At 46.8% G+C, this 17,807-nt stretch overlaps 1 protein-coding gene across 1 annotated transcript; it reads right to left on the bottom strand.

Moving 5' to 3' along the window:
* Window positions 1-1,542: 1,542 nt before the first annotated feature.
* LOC142775439 (uncharacterized) lies at window positions 1,543-17,042 on the bottom strand. The gene is made up of 3 exons (XM_075876836.1): window positions 16,754-17,042; window positions 11,296-11,998; window positions 1,543-1,702 (listed from the first exon to the last, which is right to left on the bottom strand). Exons 1-3 carry the CDS (start codon window positions 17,040-17,042, stop codon window positions 1,543-1,545), a joined length of 1,152 nt encoding a protein of 383 aa, XP_075732951.1.
* Window positions 17,043-17,807: the final 765 nt, after the last annotated feature.

Below are 17,807 nucleotides of genomic sequence, written 5' to 3' on the forward strand. Positions count from 1 at the left end.
GTGGTCACGTGCATACCTACAAGGAATGGACAGACCCACGCCAATAGGAGCTTCGTCCCTAAAAAACTCGGTAGAAAAAAAACATTTAGGTTCACAATGGGACTCAAACCCGAGTTCACTGCGTGCCAGTCAAGTATCCTACCGCTGAGACACGCCGGCGCTGGGATCTGATTTTAAAACAAGCTGTAGGCACGCTTAATGTTTTAGAACATCAGAGGTACAACCAGGTGTCACAGATTGCGAATTGCATAAAGAGTGGGTCACCCAGTGATCCAACCCATTACAAAAGCTTGTTCACCTATTAACTTCGGTGCATACCCACTTCAGGCATATTTCGTCGTCAGCCACTGAATAAAATTTTTGCACAATATTTCTAGAAGGTGTGTTGTGGATACCACGCTTCTCTGGCATAGTGAATGCCAGAATACTACACAATTATTTATGACATAGTGGGTACCCAGCAAGTGTGCTTCTAGCAGTTACTCCGAAAGTTGAGAGAAGGCTCTGAAAAGCTGCTCTTCGAGATTTCGCTGTGACAATGTTGCGCGTTCCACTCAGACCTGGAGTTTTTTTTGACGATGGTTACCAGCACGCCGGCAAGCAGGCCGGCAAGGAGAGAGGTTTTACGTTACGAAAAGAGGGTGGCGCTGGGGTGGGGTGTGGAGAGGGGACTGACGAAAGAGTCGCCAAACTCTACCGAAGAGTATCCATGGCTCTGGGTCACCCCTAACGGTGGCGGCGCGGTGGCCTCCTGGTGCACTATGCTCGTTACGCCGTGTCCATTCCATGCAGAAAGCCTCACCACGAGTTTTCATCGAGTGGACATAACAAGTGGTGGTAAGAAAAGTAAGAGGGAAAAGGTGGAGAGAGGGCAGTACAGAAGTAAAGAAACTAGAGAAAGGTGAACTGAATGTGCTTTCGCCTGGCAATGTCGCTTGCTTTTCCAAAAGCTTGCTTTTCCAAAAGGCTTATCCAAAATCTCACGAAGGACCGCTCGCTCTGAGGGCAGCCGGGGTAGAGTCCCTCGAAATCGAGTGAGTTATTGACAGTCACCGGCGGCCAGAGGCGCACGACAGTTGACGCGAGCTGCCGCTTGAAGAACTGCCTGGCGGCGTCGTCCAGCCAAGACATCCTGCTCACACCGTCGATGGCCTTCTGTTTGAGAGTCCCTAACAGGGAGGCCGCTAGCGCCTCTCCCTTCTGCGTGATCCGAGAAGACATGTAGAGCTTTGCTAAGACCGGGTTGTAGACGGCCTCGACCTGCGCCGCGCACAGCAGAGCCAAGTAGCTCGCCGCGTACGTGCCGCTTCTCAGGACGTCTTCGAGCAGCTTCTTGTCGAGGGCAAGCACGTACTACTGAACGAATTCCCAGGACACTAGCATGAGGGTTGCGACGTCGCCGAGGTGCTCGACGTAGCCTTTGGTGACGAACAGGGCCGCCGAATAGGCGACTAGCACGTCGTCGCCGGCGGCCACCGACTGGTCAATTTCTCTGAGCGCCTCCAACCACATGTCCACGCTTCCGTGGGAGGACGCGTTGGTTTAGCGGATCAGTGAGGCATTCGTGTAAGACCTCAGCATGGCCATCGGTATGAGTATGGCGACCACGTCGCCTTGGGATTCGGCGCTTTCTTTGATGACCATCTCGTACTCGGGACCAGGTTGCTGACCCATAAAGAAATGGTAGATGAGACCCCAGTACCTGGGCATACATAACTTCCACAGCAAAAGCGTGAAGTGCAATCAGAGCGTGTATATAGCGAATAACCCGAGCTATGTATCTATTTACTTATATCCCCCGTTTGCAATGTCAAGTCGGCAGGTCCTTTGGAAGATTGAAATGAATAAATAAAGCTAATTTTTGGAAGGCGTTGGGTAAGTTGCTCGCATTAAAATAACAAGGAAAGCCTGAGGCTGAAGCCAATGTTTCAAGAAATGTTTCGACCGAATAACCAAAAGTAGAAATCTAGCGTGGGTCGTTAGCCACACAGCACATACGCAGCGTGGCTATTAACATGACATGGCCTGCGTCTAGCTCAATCCTAATTCGGCGACGTGTGACGCATTGTGCATTTGCGACTACTGTGAAATGCTGTTGGTCTTTCGAACACGCACACTCAAAGTGACTTGAGAAACCAGTGTTCTGAGCTCCCAATTCCAGAACCCTCGAAGCGCGGAGTGACGACCTTTAAAACATGCCCTTCTAGTAATCTAGGGTGATACTGAGGCCCATCCAGGCTTTTCTTATCACCTGCGGTAAATGGTGCATATGATTAGCTCGTCGTTAGTACGCTAAAGGCTGTATGCTGCGTGGTCGAATTGTCTAACGCGGGGCTCTGTCTGCAGAGCAAGTGTTTGTAGGTGCGCTTCACTAAATTCCTATTTTGAAATATTTTGTTTATGATATATATATATGTATATATATATATATATATATATATATATATATATATATATATATATATATATATAGGAGATATGGGATATATATGGGACATTACGGAATTGATATAGCATAGTAAAAGAAGCGCAAACGCAACAGATGGAAATCTCAGATTTCTTTTAAACGGGTAGTTGCAGGATTCAACGTTTTGTCATAAGTGTGATTCTACGTAAGGTCCAACAAAGCAGTGTTGCTTCTTCATGAGTGGAAAGAAGAGATCCGTAATTGGTTTTACCGAAAAAAAATGTTGAGGCACAGGCAATCAATAATTTCAAAGAGGTGGGGTGCCACACTTACCTGCTCTGCTGTTTTTCGACCGTGGCGAATAATTACACAAAATATAATAAAGCGACATACCTCGAATTCGTTTAGCTAATTATTGGTGGATTTGCGCTCATGTTTATATATTTTTCTCTTCTATGGGTATACAGTGTAGATGTTTTTATTAAAAAATATCAAAATTGAGCCAGCAAACATTCTTTTGCTATTTTGCAGACCTTTATTTCAAAAAGGGGCTTCGACAGATTGGTCAAATGTTCCCTTTTCCTTTCTGAGATGCTCATTTGTAAAACAGCGAAAGTTTATATTATTAACACTTTTCAATAAACAGATAGAATTACGCCAACTTCAAGAAAACAGCATGCAAAATAAATTTCCAACGATGATAAAAAACATTTTTGACATTTTTAAAACGTTCCCCTTATTATATAGCACGTCAGCTTTCACAATCAATAAACACATGCTGCATAATACATGGTTTCACATGCAGTTACGCCACGTCAAATAATGCCTGTGTGCAAAGATAGCAAATCGTAGAATGAAGTCCTATACTTCAGTTTCTCAAAAGGAAAGCAGCCTTGTAATGGCTGTCGACTCCACTGAGGACCCCAATTTTGAAATGATTTTGTCACTGGAGCGGCCATTACCGCAGAAAGAATTAACAAGCAAGCAAGCAAGCGCAGTCCGGCGCATTCCGGTGTAAAGAGGGCTCGTTTTCGTGTAATCAGACGGATAGATTGCGACACTGCGGGGCGTAAATTCCACGAATGTGCGTAGGAGTGTCGCGATTTTATCCGCCCTTTGCTCGCATCACAGCCATGCGCTGCTAACACGTCATATCAGAAATGCAGACGTAGCAGAGATCGATTTGTATTTAAAAACTATAGTCTTTCTTGGGGATCTTTGGCGCAAAAACTTTGGTCTGTCTGTCTGTCTGTCTGTCTGTCTGTCTGTCTGTCTGTCTGTCTGTCTGTCTGTCTGTCTGTACATTTGTCTGTCCACCGTTACCGCGAACCGGGTAGTCTAAACAGCACCTGCCGATACCTCGAACGGCCAACCCCGTCCCCAGCGCCCACTAATGTTGCTCAAGGATGAGTGTTCATACGTGTGTGATTGTCAATAAAAAAGCAATTATTGCGCATATCTGAGGTACCATAACAACACGTACATAGTCTGCATGTTCGCATTTTACTAGAAAAGGCATACATAGGTAATTTTAAGGACCGTAGCACTCGTCACGCTGCAGTGACCATGCAACGCTTGCACGGAAAGGCGAGCGCTTCAAACGCTTAGCTAAGACGACATGGTGGTGGCCTCTGCCCGTCGCCTTGCGTTCTACACCTTATCACCTCTGAGACGGACGCGCACGCCCGTCTGTCTAACGCAGTGCCGCCAGAATAGCATTCACGTATTTTCTTGCCCAGAACATCAAATAAATGTTTTGTTCAAGCTCTCGAGACGCAACACTATCGTCTTTCGACGACATTTGCATTCTAACATGCAGATACGGGGCCAATTTTTTTTTGTGTGTGTGTATGTGTTTAAAGGAAACACACACACAAAAAACGCGTCTACAATGCGTATACTTACATATTCAAATAAAAGCTTCCCGAGGTGACTGATGTGGCATGGTGGAATTTCAGCGCACGTTATCGGCGCGTAAACAGAGGCAGTCGGCTACAGTCAGATTCGCCGTCTGTAGCTAAGGTTCCCCGACCGCATCCGGCGTCCACAAAAGAAACGCTTCAAGGCGTCGACGGAGAAGTTGAAATTCGCCTGTGTTCCCTCAATGGGAAGTACCATGAAAATTCTCGTCGGGAAGCTGCGAGCGCTCGCTTCTCACAAGCGGGTGACACCGCTTTCGCCAAAGAAACTGCGCTGCGTGAATTGATCTCACTGAAATGCCGTGAAAGTGACGCCCCAGGAGACAAATACAAATGGAACAAACGAAAAAAATATGGACAACCGAATCCGCCTGCCCATCTAAGATGACGTCGGCAGATGACTTTTGCTGGCCGTGCTAGAATGACCTAAGGTCACTCTAGACGTGCGCACAGTCCGCTGCTCACACTTCATCTGATTCCGACAGTGCTCTTGGTTTTCTCTGCTCCTGTGCGTTTCATGGCGATAAATTATACCCCTTAACAAAATTATTGTTCAGACTACCATTCGAAGCACAAGAAACTCATTTCAAAGAAACAATATTTTCGAGGAGTTGCCAACTCATACGTCACAGCTTGATGTCACAGTGCCTCAAGGAAGGCCACGAGTACAACAATCATTTCTAATCATTCACTATACCGTGTTTATAACTGCTAATTTGCAGTGGCAAGAAGTAATTACTCAATACGATATCATGCCAAATTTCGGAGTCCTACGCACTCACAAACAATTTTCAGACCCACATGTTAATTGTGCCCAGTCTTGCACAAGATGGCTGTCTTCACACCGGAAGACGCCGGACTATGCGCACTTGTTCGGTAATTCCGCACTCATGACCGCTTCCGTGACGAAAAAATCTCAGAATTGGCGTCCTCAGTGCAGTCAAGATCTATTTCAGTGCTGCGCTTTTTTTTAAACTGAAATATTGGCCTCGAGATCGGACTGGTGTGCTCTCGCGTGTGACGTCAGTTTGTGGACTCCCCTCTCAGCCGCGCTGCAGCAGGCGCTGCTCTTCTGTGCGGGTCGTCTGGTTCGGGAAAAAACTTTGTCGAACGAACAGCCTCGCGAAGGTGAACTAACGCCCTAAAAAAATGTTTTTGAGTGAAATTATCCATTTGTTCAATTGTAGCCCAATCTAAAGCGCCAAACTCCTCCCAGATGGCCGATAAGCGTGCCGATGCCGCCAACCACATTGCTGGTCAGAAAGTGAAACTGTGTATGTCTTCGCTCGTCATCTGTAGTTTCCGCGGTGTGATACTCGTTATTTCGGGTGTGCAGCATCTCTTTTTGCGCTCAAAACTGAGCTGCGCTTAAAGCAATATTTTAACATGGCTCGCCCAGTAAGCAGTACTTGTGGATTTCTTCCTTAGCTTCGGGTCTCTAAGATAGTTGTGAAAGTTAACGTCACGGGTGGGTGATCACATAGAGGCACATAGCAGTACTCCATCATTGCGCAGCACACGCCGAGACAAGCGGCCGCAGTTTTAAGCAATAAAGCACTGCGCTTTTAAAATGACCGTTGAAAGCGGACATCCACCGTTGTCGGAACAGCGTCAGTAGACACCACTCACTAGATAACCAGTTGAACTGCGTCTCTGCCGAGTTTTACCACGACGGTGCCTCAAGAGCGCGCGAACACTCGAACTGACGTAATACTACAGTGTCTAGAAATATACTGCCTAGTGTGTTGAGCGCGGGCTAGGAGACGGCCCCGCAGCTGATGACTGCCGGCGGCGCCCGCATGGCGCGCTGCTGTGCGAGTGGGTGCATTCGCGTTCAATGCTTGCGCTCTGAAAGCGCTGCGAAGCTTTCAGGAGGCAGAGCCGCGCGAGGCCAACTATTTTCCTACCTTTTCGGAGTGTTTTTTACACAAGGCTTTATTGTACATGAACTCCTCGATTGCTTTCACAGTTTTGGCGCTTTGCAATACCAAATGAAGATCAGTTCGTGGCGTACATTTCGCCATCCTCTACTGCCAGCAAAAAAAAAGAGGCAGATCCCACGTAACTTGGGAATCAATGCTGATTGAAGGCGACTCTGTTGTAATTTTTTATTAAGCGAAACATTACGAAGTGGCGCTAAATATATCCGAGAAATTGGAGAGTCAACCCTGAAACCTGCATTGGCGTTTCACGAACATTTGGCTCTTCTTGCAAAGTATTTCGAAGACCTGGCGTGGCTCTGCAACAGAATACTTAGTTTCCATGCAGATTGCTTGGCTTCGATTCCTGTAGTATGACACCAACGTTTGTTATTTGCATTCGTAGGGTCAATGTTGCCAATGCCAGCTCAACGCTCACGCATTAAAAAACATGTGGCGAGAAAGGTTTGATGGCGTACGTGACGGGATTGTGAATTATTCATGTCAGGACCAGCGAGTCATATTCATTGAATCATCTTACCCACCCGCACTAATTTTGGTTTACCCTAAGTTAAGGGGGTGATCGTGAGGGCACTCAAAAACATATCTATAGATAGATAGATAGATAGATAGATAGATAGATAGATAGATAGATAGATAGATAGATAGATAGATAGATAGATAGATAGATAGATAGATAGATAGATAGATAGATAGATAGATAGATAGACCGACAGGTGCTCAAAGTGGTGCAAAGAAATTAATTTTAAAAATCACTGACAGGATAACCACCAGAGTCATTTTTAAAAATGTGCCTTGTTCTTGAGAGCAGGAATTATCACAGAAGATCCCAAAACCTTTACCTCTTAGCCTGCATTTCATTAGGATTAGAGCAAAAACAAAGAATCATAACATGCTAATGAAGAATCTGACACTCGCAGGATATATTAATACGTTGTTGGAAAGGGAGTCTGACGTTGAAATTGGGGAATGGGGGGAGGGGAAGTGTGTGAAAGAAATTTGAAAGGGCATTTTCAAATTTTAGGATAAATACTGATATTTGAAATTATGCTTATAAGGCGAATTCGTTCCCGACACCGTTCACCCTAACCCGAAAAGATAGTTCGATAGAGTCACTCTCAAAATGCTTTTCTCACACGACAGCGTTTGGCTTCGGCCTTCTGTCTGCCCTCTTGATCCTACTTTTTCATTCACGAAACCGTGCTGGATCCGTTAGTGCGGGGAAAAAGACTTTTCCTTGTTCGACCGATAACTTTTTTGACACAGTGGCACAATACACGTCCGTTATTTGCATTGTCGCTTAGATTTTAACACCTCAGGGTGTTGCAGTGCACTTTAGGCGCCGTCCAACTTCACAGTAAATCAGATGGGAGCTCTCACTCTCTGATTTTAAACGTGGCGAGGCTCCGGCAGCAACAGGACAAGGACACTCAGGGCACTCAGATGCCAACAGGTTACTCAGATGCCACAAGCAGCGCTGCGTGTCGAGAGGGTGCACAAACGCGCGAAATTCCTCTCGTCCTGTTGCTGCCGGAGCCTCGCGACGTTTGAAATCAGTGTGTAGCAGCTGCCATCTGATTTACTGTGAAGTTCGACGGCTCCTAATGTGCACTGCAACACTCTGAGGTGTTGAAAGCTAAGTGGCAACGCAAATAAAGGACGTGTATTGTGCCGCCGTGTCAAAGAAGTTATCGGTTGAACAGGGAAAAGGTGTCCTGTTCCCCACACTAACAGATCCAGCACGGTTTCCTGAATGAAAAAGTAGGATCAAGGGAGAAGAATCCGAAGGCTGTCGTGTGAGAAAAGCATTCTGAGAGTGACCCCACCAAGCTATTTTTTCGGATTAGGGTGAACGGTGTCGGGAATGAAATCGCTGTTTAGGCGAAATTTCAAATATTCATATTTATCTCAAAAATTAAAAATACCCTTTCGAATTTCATTCACACAGTTTTTCTCCCATGTCAACGTCGGACTCTCTTTCCAACAACATTTTGAGTATCATATGCGTCGAGTGTCAAATTATTAATTAGCATGTTATCAGTCTTTGTTTTCACTCAAATTCTAATGGAATGCAGGCTAAGAGGTAAAGGTTCAAAGGTCTTCTGTGATAATTATTGCTCTCAAGAACAAAGCACATTAAAAAATAACTCTGGTGGTTATACTGTCATTAGTTTTTAAAATAATTTGCTTTGCGCACTGTAAGCACTTTGAGCATCCATCTATCTATCTATCTGCCCGTTCGTCTGTCCATCCGTCTGTCCGTCCGTCTGTCTCTCTGTCCACCTGTCTGTGTCTGTCCATCTGCCTGTCTATCCGTCCGTTCATCCGTCTGTGTGTCCGTACGTCTGTCTGTCTATCTATCTATCTATCTATCTATCTATCTATCTATCAATCTATCTAATCATCTACGTCTACTTAGGGTCTTCGAAATACTTTGCAAGAAGAGCCAAATGTTCGTGAAACGCCAATGCTGGCTCCTGTGTTGAATATGCAATTTATTGCATTTATTTAGCGCCACTTCATAATGTTTCACCCAATAAAAAATTACAACAGAGTCACCTTTCTTAGCATTGATTCCCAAATTATGTGGCATCCGCGTCTTTTTTTTTGTGGGCAGTAGCAGATGGCGAAATGTATGCCACGAAATGATCTTCATCTGGTGTTGCGAAGCGCCAGTACTGTGAAAACAATCGAGTAGTACCTATACAATAAAGCATTATGCAAAAAACACTCCGAAATTGCAGGAAAATAATACTTGGCCTCGCGCAGCTCGTCCCCCTGCAGGGTTTGCAGCGCTTGCGGAGCGCAACGATTGAACGCAAGCCCCGCCGCGGTGGTCTAGTGCAGGGCTAAGGTACTCGGGTGCTGACCCGTAGGTCACGGGATCGAATCCCGGCTATGGCGGCGGCATTTCCGATGGAGGCGGAATTGGTGTAGGCCCGTGTGCTCAGATTTGGGTGCACTTTAAAGAACCCCAGGTGGACTAAATTTCCGGAGCCCTCCACTACAGCGTCTCTCATAATCATATGGTGGTTTTTGGGACGTTAAACCCCACATATCAATCAACGATTGAACGCAAATGCACCCACCCGCACAGCAGCGCACCATGCGGATGCTTCCGGCAGTCATCAGCTGCGGGGCCATCTCTTAGCCGGCGCTCAGCACACTAGGCAGTATATTTCTATACACTGTACTGTAGCAAGCGTGCACATGGTTTGCAGCGCGACGCCATCGGTCGCACACTTTGACGGGTCGTAACTGCAAGCGAAACCACATTATGTAACATTTTTTTATTGATTGTGAAAGGTGATGTGCAAGAAAATAAGTGTAGAAAGTTTACGAATATCAAAAGTGTTTTTTTATTGTTGCCTTAGGTTTCCTTTGCATGCTGGTTTCTGGACGTTCGCGTGATCGTGCCTTTTGTTGGAAACTGTTATCAATATAACCTTTGTCAGTTCCATGAATAAGCATGCTGAGAAAGTAATGCGGAATTTTCACCATTCTGTCGTCAGCCCTTTTTGAAAGTCCTGTAATGTAGGCAAAGGACGTTTTCTGGGTGAAATTTGACAATAAAAGAAATATCTGCGCTATCCAGATAAGCGAAAAATAATTTAACATCAGCACTAATACGCCTATTTTTACCTAAATGAGATTGAGATAGGTAGATTTTTATATTTTGTGTAATTCAACGCCAAAGTCGAAAAAACAACAGCACAGCAGGTAAGCGTGGCACTCCATTTCTTCGTCATTATAGATTTACTGTGCTTCAAAGAAAAATTTTTTTTGGCAAAACCAATTGCGGATCTCTTCTTTTCACTCATTGGGCAGTAATATATAAAAGTGTGAGAAAAATTTAAGGGGTCGACTGGTCATGCATTGTTCGATCTTACGTGGAATCACCCATACTTCGCTTTTTTTTCAAGACCACCACGTCATGTTGCAGTCTTGATGAAGACAAGCGCGCTTGCCAAAATGCTGCTCCAGTGGCTCTCCGCATTTAACAATTTTCTATCTTATCGAGCTTACATGTTTCCATGGGTTTCTGTAGTTTCTGTATGCACGCCGTAGGTCGGAAGAAATCGTGAACTGATACAGACTCACTCATGAAATATATTTTACACTTTGGACTCAATCGTGTTCAGACTCACTAAAATATGCCTGAGCCCCACCCACTGAGACTCAAATTCACGAAAGTCCTACTCATTGGAGTCAGATTCTCAGCTCAAACTGAGTTCGAGTTCCAGAGATCGACTCACGAGTCCGTTAGCCTATAACTAGCTTGTCTGACTGTGGTGTCAATACGCTTTAGTCGGTCTGTCATTTATAAATCTTACACAATAAAATATTGTTATAGAAAATTATACAGGTTCCTATTACCGAAGACTGCAGCGGGACCCTGCAGTGGAACACAGATATTTAACGTAATCGATTCTCGTCTGGGTACCTTTTGATATAGTTGCTTGGAATACGAGTTCCGTGTGGTCGCATAGAATTATAAAGACATTTTTGACCAAGATGACAACATCTCATATGTTTATCAAGAACTTCCCTAAAGAGTTGGCAGGGGGGGATGTCAAGGAACCCCTTCAACGTAATTCACGCATCTGACGAGTAAATGTCGAAATGGTGTATGAACGATGTTGCTCTTTAATGCGTTAGAATAGGTATGAGTACAAATGTGAATTCACGTATGACTTATAATAATGCTGAAGATGAGTAGGCGCGACAATAGGTCGATAAAAAATGCGGAACTCACTCGGACTCACTTAAGAATTGCATCTTGTTCTTTGGGCTCACTCGGAGTTAGGCTCGTCAAATTTTCTTCAGCCGAACTCACTCAGACCCGCCAAAATATTAGTAATTCGGACCCTCTCAGACTCAGGCTCATGGTTTGATCCAACGTTTTTAGATACTAAAAACGTTGGTTTGATCTGAGTGCGTCCGATTGAGTCGACTCAAGAATGAGTTCGCCAGCCTATGACGTCGCACGCATAACGTTATGATACAAGTAAAATCAAGATATATGTACCTTGCGTAGTCGCCTGTAGACATGACGTACTCGTGCAACGCTGCGAACAGCCGCACGTCGCTCCTCCGACCAGGTAGTAGAAGGAACCGCCGTGCACCGGGCGTGAACGGATGCTTCAACACGCGGACGCGCATCCACAACGCCATCTCCCAATTCATGGCTAAGTCAACGAACACGGTAGGCGCACGCACGCCGCCACGTGGTTTGTCGGGCCAGGCCAATTTGCGATCCCTGAGAAACTCGAGAAACAAACCCTTGTCCGCCTCGCTGGCGCCACTGTTCTCCACGCACGAGGAGTACATGGCCAGTGGTTTAGCGGCCAGCGACGCAACCTTGGCTCCCTCTTCGAGCAGCTCAGGCAAGCCGTCCAGCCAGGAGATGCTGAGGTCACCCAGCAATGTCTGGGACACCCGGGGAAACCGGTCGTCAGGTTTCCACGTGGAACAGACGTACGCGTCGAAGTCGTGGCACGGGTCAACGCTGCGGTTAAGCTTGTGCGCGAGCAACGTCACATCTGGCGACCGTCGCTGGTGTCGCACCAGCGTGACACGTCTCCCTGCGGCCTGGTTGACGGTAGCAGAAACGACAGGATTGTGAAGGCGCACACCATGGCCAGTGCCAGCGTGGTGATCGTGATGAGCCTCTTGGTGTCGTCGGGCCGTATGTGGGCGGGGCCGTGCCGGGCAGAGCCGTCGTGCGCATGCTGCGTGAACAATCCGACGGCCGCACGACGAAACAGAATATCATGGCTCAAATGAACACCAACGGCAACAGTAATTTACTTGCGAAGTCCTGTTGCACGCTTCTAAAGTAGCAGAGTAGTAGCGAGAGGGGAATATTCGAAATGGAATGAGATTTTTTTAGCACATATACGCCTTAACCGGTAAACTTGCGCTGCACGACCGATGCACACGCATAACTCTTCTATGCGCAGTTTTTGTGCAGTACATATGATGAAATATATATTGCGAAAGTGGCACTATTTGCGTGATACTGCGGACATTTGTGCTCTTAAATGATTATTTCAACATGAAACAGTTTTATATTTCCGTTATGGAAACGACGTTGGTAAATTGACACTAGCGAATGAGAAAGAATGAAAACTAGAAGAAAAATTTCTGCCGCTGGGAATCAAACCCGCATCTCTCGGTCAGTGATGATAGGCGCACGGCGCTCTGTCAACTACGCCACCGAAGTATAAGCGCGAAGTTTCGCAAGATGCGTTTTATATCTCTCATATTTTTTCTCCCGCATGAGCCGAATTTCCGAGCACGAGCCCGGCCCGATCCATGCTATCTGCTTTGAAGACCCGCCAGACCTCGATACTAGAGGTGCGGGCCCGCCCGGTCCGACGTGCAAACAGCCCGAGCCCAGCACATAGTCTGGTCCAATAATATGAAGAATTGTTGCGGAAAAGGATTATCGGTTTCAATAATGTGGCATCATATTAAATCTATAAAAGTTAGACAAACAAGGGACCCATGACAGCCGCATATTAGAAGTTGTCGTGTACCAATCACAAGCTGTCTACAATGATCCGGGCTTCAGTGAAATGCAGTGCTCCCGTATCACATGTCCCGTCGAACCGAAGTTCCGTTCGCTGCTCGCACAGTAGCAATAGTACAGCCGCAACTGCCAACATCTTTTTGTTAACGTATAGCTATAATTTGGAATTTTAAGATCTACTTGTTCCATCAGGAGTTTAGAACCTCAGATACAGGACAGGAGCCTGGTTCTATGGGTCAATGGTAGGCAATAGCCTTTTGAAGCGGAGGGCCAAATTTGCATTAAGCCGACACAGTGAGGGTCGTATGGCGAATCGGGGGGAGGGAGAGTCTTGCAGACAAGGGGTGAAAATTTAGGGCATTGAGAATCTACAAAATCGAAATGAAAATCATGCTTATTTTGTGGACGCAGGGGCAAGTGTGCAATTTTACTAATATAGATTGCAAAAGAAAACACCATTTGAGGTCAAAGCTGCCATGTCGGCCTTCAGATACGTATATATGACAAGGTAAGGGGGTGGGATGTTCTCATATATAGTGTTTGAAACAGAAATGTGGCCCGCTGGCCGCAGGTTGCCAGTCATTGCCATGGATTATCCCAACACCCATCTTGTACGCTATCGCTGCATTCTGGAAAACAATTCTGGTGAATTGCTTACATCCAGGGGTTGATTCGGGCTTTGTACTTAGTTAGGCCCTCACGATAACGAACAAAGCAGCCCGGACCAGCCCGGGAGAGGTGAGAATACGACAGCCTACCCGAGCCTGATTTACGGGCTTGATTGGACTCGGGCTTTTGGGCTACCCAAAGCCCTGGTACACCTGTCTCCTTCTCTTGACGGAGCGGAGTGGTGCCCCCGTCTATGAGCAGAAGAGTGAAAGACTCATGAAACTACGTAATGAGTTCCGTGGGGCTATTCGGTGACGATGCAGGTAGGGTGTCTCGGTGTCAGCGAGCAACGCTGGCCACAGCGTGGATATGCTTCCCGTGTTGCTCTGCCTCCCGTGTTTCTCGGCCTCCATGATGTTGCGAAAGCACAGTGCGGTAGCGTAGAGCAGAGGCTGTGTTTACCGTATTACTCGGCTTTGACGCGCACAACATGCCGTGCCTCTACTTAATTAACGGTGCTTTGAAAAAGTGCATATCGAGTACCAGTTCAATAATGTGCTTGGTTGGGCGCGCTGGTTCACACTGGAATCGATTTGAGCGCAAACGGACAACACACAAGAAGAGAGGAAGATATATGAGCGCTCACTGCCAACTGGTTTTATTCCGAATAAAACCAGTTGGCAGTGAGTGGTCATAGTCGTCCTGTCTTCTTGTGTGTTGTCCGTTTGCGATCAAATCTATCCGAGTACTAGTGTTTATTATATGCTTGTGTTTTATCTTTGCACTGAATTCAAGGTATATGCTGTCTCCAGGCATAATATTTACATCTTCAGCTGCCACAGCGCCTAAAACATGATCATGAGCGTTAATTGTTGCGATGTAGATGTGCCACTAGACGTCAACGTAGGCACATCCATGAGAAATGATGCTGCAGCTGTTGCCTACCCATAAAATTTTTACAAGCTCTGAAAATGTACAAGCTCTCATTTCTAACACTTACGCTCTGAGAAAACTACACTCAGCGAAACTTGCTTCTCTTCGTGGCATGTTCTGTATTCTGTTTACTCTTACTCTAGGTGTAGCCGATTTGAAGCACACCAAGAGAGTATGGTTTGTTACGCTTACCGATTCACATTAAGATAGTCAAATGGGGTATATACGTGATTGAGCCGCTTTTCATAGTTTTCGTCATCATCATTAGCCTGACTGGGCCCAACGCAAGGCGAAGGCGTTTCCCATGTTTCTCAATTAACCCGGAACCTACCCTTGCTATGGCTACGTTATGCCCACAAACTTCCTAATTATATATACCCACTTAACAATCAGGTTCTCTTGTCACGCTTGCCTTCTTTTGGAATACAACCTCAGTATTAGTGCGATAGCAATGATAAGAACAGTCGCCGCCACCGTCATGAACCGTATGTGTATACGTATCTATATATATGAAAACTTAAGAAAGAAAAAAAAAGACGCCCGCACTCGGCACCCAGCTCGTCGCAATGCGCCAACGCGCGCTTATCTCCCTACGCGTACTTTGCCCGCAGATTAGGGTGGGGGGGTAAGCACTTGTGTGCGCGCGCTTATTCTTCGTTGGGCAGAATCATGTACCTTGGCCTTTCACCGGAACGATTGCGTTAGTTGTCTGAGCCACAAAGGTCACTTCGCTCGCTGGGCAGACCCGGTTTGAGAAAAGAGCGCGCTTTCAAGAACAGTGAAGTAACAAGTGGGGCACTCGTTAGTTCACACTCATATCAGTACCTGTGATTATGTTTCGTGCGTCGTTTTTGTTCAAATAGCGCGTTGAGCGTTGAGCTGTAAGCGTTGTTAGATAGCTTTCGTCCTGTGTGTGTTCTTTTCGTGCTTCATTTGTGCGTGAGCAGCGCGTTGAACGTCTCAATCTGCTAGCCGTTCTCAGCATTAAATTCTAAGCTGCTATCGCATTCATTGCTTCGCCCCTGCGGCGAAACTGTGACTTTTTATTAACCAGCAGTTAGCTTTGTTTTCCGCTGCAAGCCTGTGTATGTGCCCATTTTACTTGATTCCTTAAAGCATTTGCTCTTTCACCCACGTGGTTCTCGTCTTTTCCCTCAACGCTGGGCGTACCATTTTCCCCTCCATGGCTCGCTGCCTGATTTCCACTGTTGGAGTTCCCTGTTAGGCGTGGAACTCATAACGGTGAGACAGGTAGCGATGCGCAACTGATGCACCACAGAACACCGTTCACCCAAAGAAAGTTAGAATAAACGGCATACGCGAGAAAGTTGATCGTAGCTAGTGTGTCACGTCACGCTGACTGCGTATCACAGCCTGTCGAGTTCGCACGCCTTCTTAGTCCGACTCGGAAAGAAAAGGTCTACTAAGCACGACAACCTACTTAGACTATTTAGACCGGGCCTACTTAGGCCTACTCGCAAGGCTGTGCAAGTAAGAGTAATTCAAGCAGGATCACCAAACGGCGACTCATATTACCACCTGCGGAAATTGCTTCCGCGACGATACATTTGTCCCTGTGTGCCAAAGGCATTTCTGGCAGCTCGCCATATCAAGTCGCGCGTATAAGCGACGTAGCTATAGGACGTGGCACACTGGGCCCGTTGCCTCTCCCCACAAATTGGTTTCGCCCTGGCATACAGATTGCAAAATTACCATTTTCCTGCTGAGCCCCACTTCAGACCAAAGAGGTGCCCCTCCCCCCACTCCAAAAAAACTTTCTGCCTACGCTGCTCTTATCCATGACCCGCGACGACCATCACGACACAGTCTCGCCGCCTACCGTAGCAATTGGGGTGCTTCATATAGCTTTCCAACATCAAATACCTCATGTGTCAATTTTACAGCTGGGACGGAACAACAATCAGTGAGTAGTTCGACTACCGCGAGACATCTGTCGGCGATTCCTTATGACTCAAGAAGTATGGCCGAGTGGAGGAAAAAGAGGGGCACTGGGTTTCAGAAGCTCGCACGCATGAGCGTGAGGACAGAAGAAAACGATGGAGGAGAGACCAGCTGGCCAATAGAACAGGCGTAATCGGGTGAATGTGGCATTTTCAGCGTCCGAGATATATCGCTTGGTGACATCTCTGAGTTGGCGCAGTCCACGCAGCTGAATATTTAAGGCAATTACCAAAAGAGTGGCGTTTTACGATTGCAGAGAAATGTACTTCACGACATCTATTGCCAGAGTACCGGACAAGTTTTAAAAACAGTCGAATAGGTCTGCCAGTAACGTCTGGCATGTGGAGGATGCGGACAGCGCGGTGAAATATTAGTGATTGAAGGATCGCCAGCGGCATTGTTCGCGCAGCGTGCATTCGGGCAAAACATGGCAAGAGATATAGCTTACCGTGTATCGCACCAGCGTTGAGATGTTTGCAGTCCCCGTTGGAGCGTAGGATGCGTCGGCATGCTCCAGGCCCTGCTTGCACCCGAAGTCTGGCAGGGCTGGCGGCGGGTCTTCCGAATCGTTCACCCGAGGTGCATCCGAAAGACGCGACTGCTGCTGGGTGCGGTCGCGTTCGACAATCGTTCGCACTTCGGTGGATGAGGGTTTGTGCATTGGCACTGTCCTGATTGATTTGCCCTGCTCCAAGGCGGCCACCTGGCACAGCCCACTTCGGGGGATCGGCATGCATCTGATGACGATGATGCCTCTGCAATGCCTCTGCTTCTGGGATGTCAAGGGCATTGACAAGGAGTCGAGCCTGATGATGATAATATCTGCTGCATGATGGCGCTTATACCCGCAACAGAAAATGGAAGTTTATGATGAAAAGAAAAATAAATCACCTTGAATATCGCGGTACAGTGGCTTGGGGGTCGAAAGAATGCGCGTTTGTCGTTTGAATGTTTTTTACTAAAATGGCAAATACCTACTCTGGAGGGATAAGCTAAAAACCTACTCATACCCAAACACCCACTCTGGAGGACTCAGCTAAACACACACACACACACACACACACACACACACACACACGGAGGATGCTTCAACTTATCTTTCAACAGTAGAACGTTACAGTGTACTATCGGGCTACTTTCACATCGAGGTATACGCTAGCCAGCTTTCGCTTCTCGGTGGACAGTTTAAACGGACTGCTAGAAAAAGAACGTCCGTGTGCGCAACATGGGCTCTTTAAAACAATCCTACATTGCCTACCACGAGTACTTCGCCATGTGCCCATTCGGACGTAGCTTTTCCTTCTGTAAACTGCCATAGTACCCACTAGCCATCCGTAAGGCTATACGCGCCCATGTGCAGCTGCACACTGTGTAGATGTTGCTGCTGATAATGTTTATTAATTGTGCCTGTGCGCTTTGTACGGGTGGACCAACTACTCGTTGCGCATTACACGTTTTGACGCCTCGTGTGATTCCACGCTTCTGCGACGCGATACTGCACG

The sequence above is a fragment of the Rhipicephalus microplus genome, chromosome X (assembly GCF_043290135.1).
Source record: "Rhipicephalus microplus isolate Deutch F79 chromosome X, USDA_Rmic, whole genome shotgun sequence".
In the NCBI taxonomy this organism is placed as follows: Eukaryota; Metazoa; Arthropoda; class Arachnida; order Ixodida; family Ixodidae; genus Rhipicephalus; species Rhipicephalus microplus.

Excerpts from the sequence above, each read along its gene's own strand:
- LOC142775439 (XM_075876836.1), bottom strand. The coding sequence starts at position 17,042 with ATGCATGCCGATCCCCCGAAGTGGGCTGTGCCAGGTGGCCGCCTTGGA. Across the intron at positions 11,999-16,753 it reads CAACGCTGGTGCGATACACG|CATGCGCACGACGGCTCTGC; the intron begins GTAAGCTATATC and ends TTGTTCACGCAG. Across the intron at positions 1,703-11,295 it reads TCTACAGGCGACTACGCAAG|GTACTGGGGTCTCATCTACC; the intron begins GTACATATATCT and ends ATGTATGCCCAG.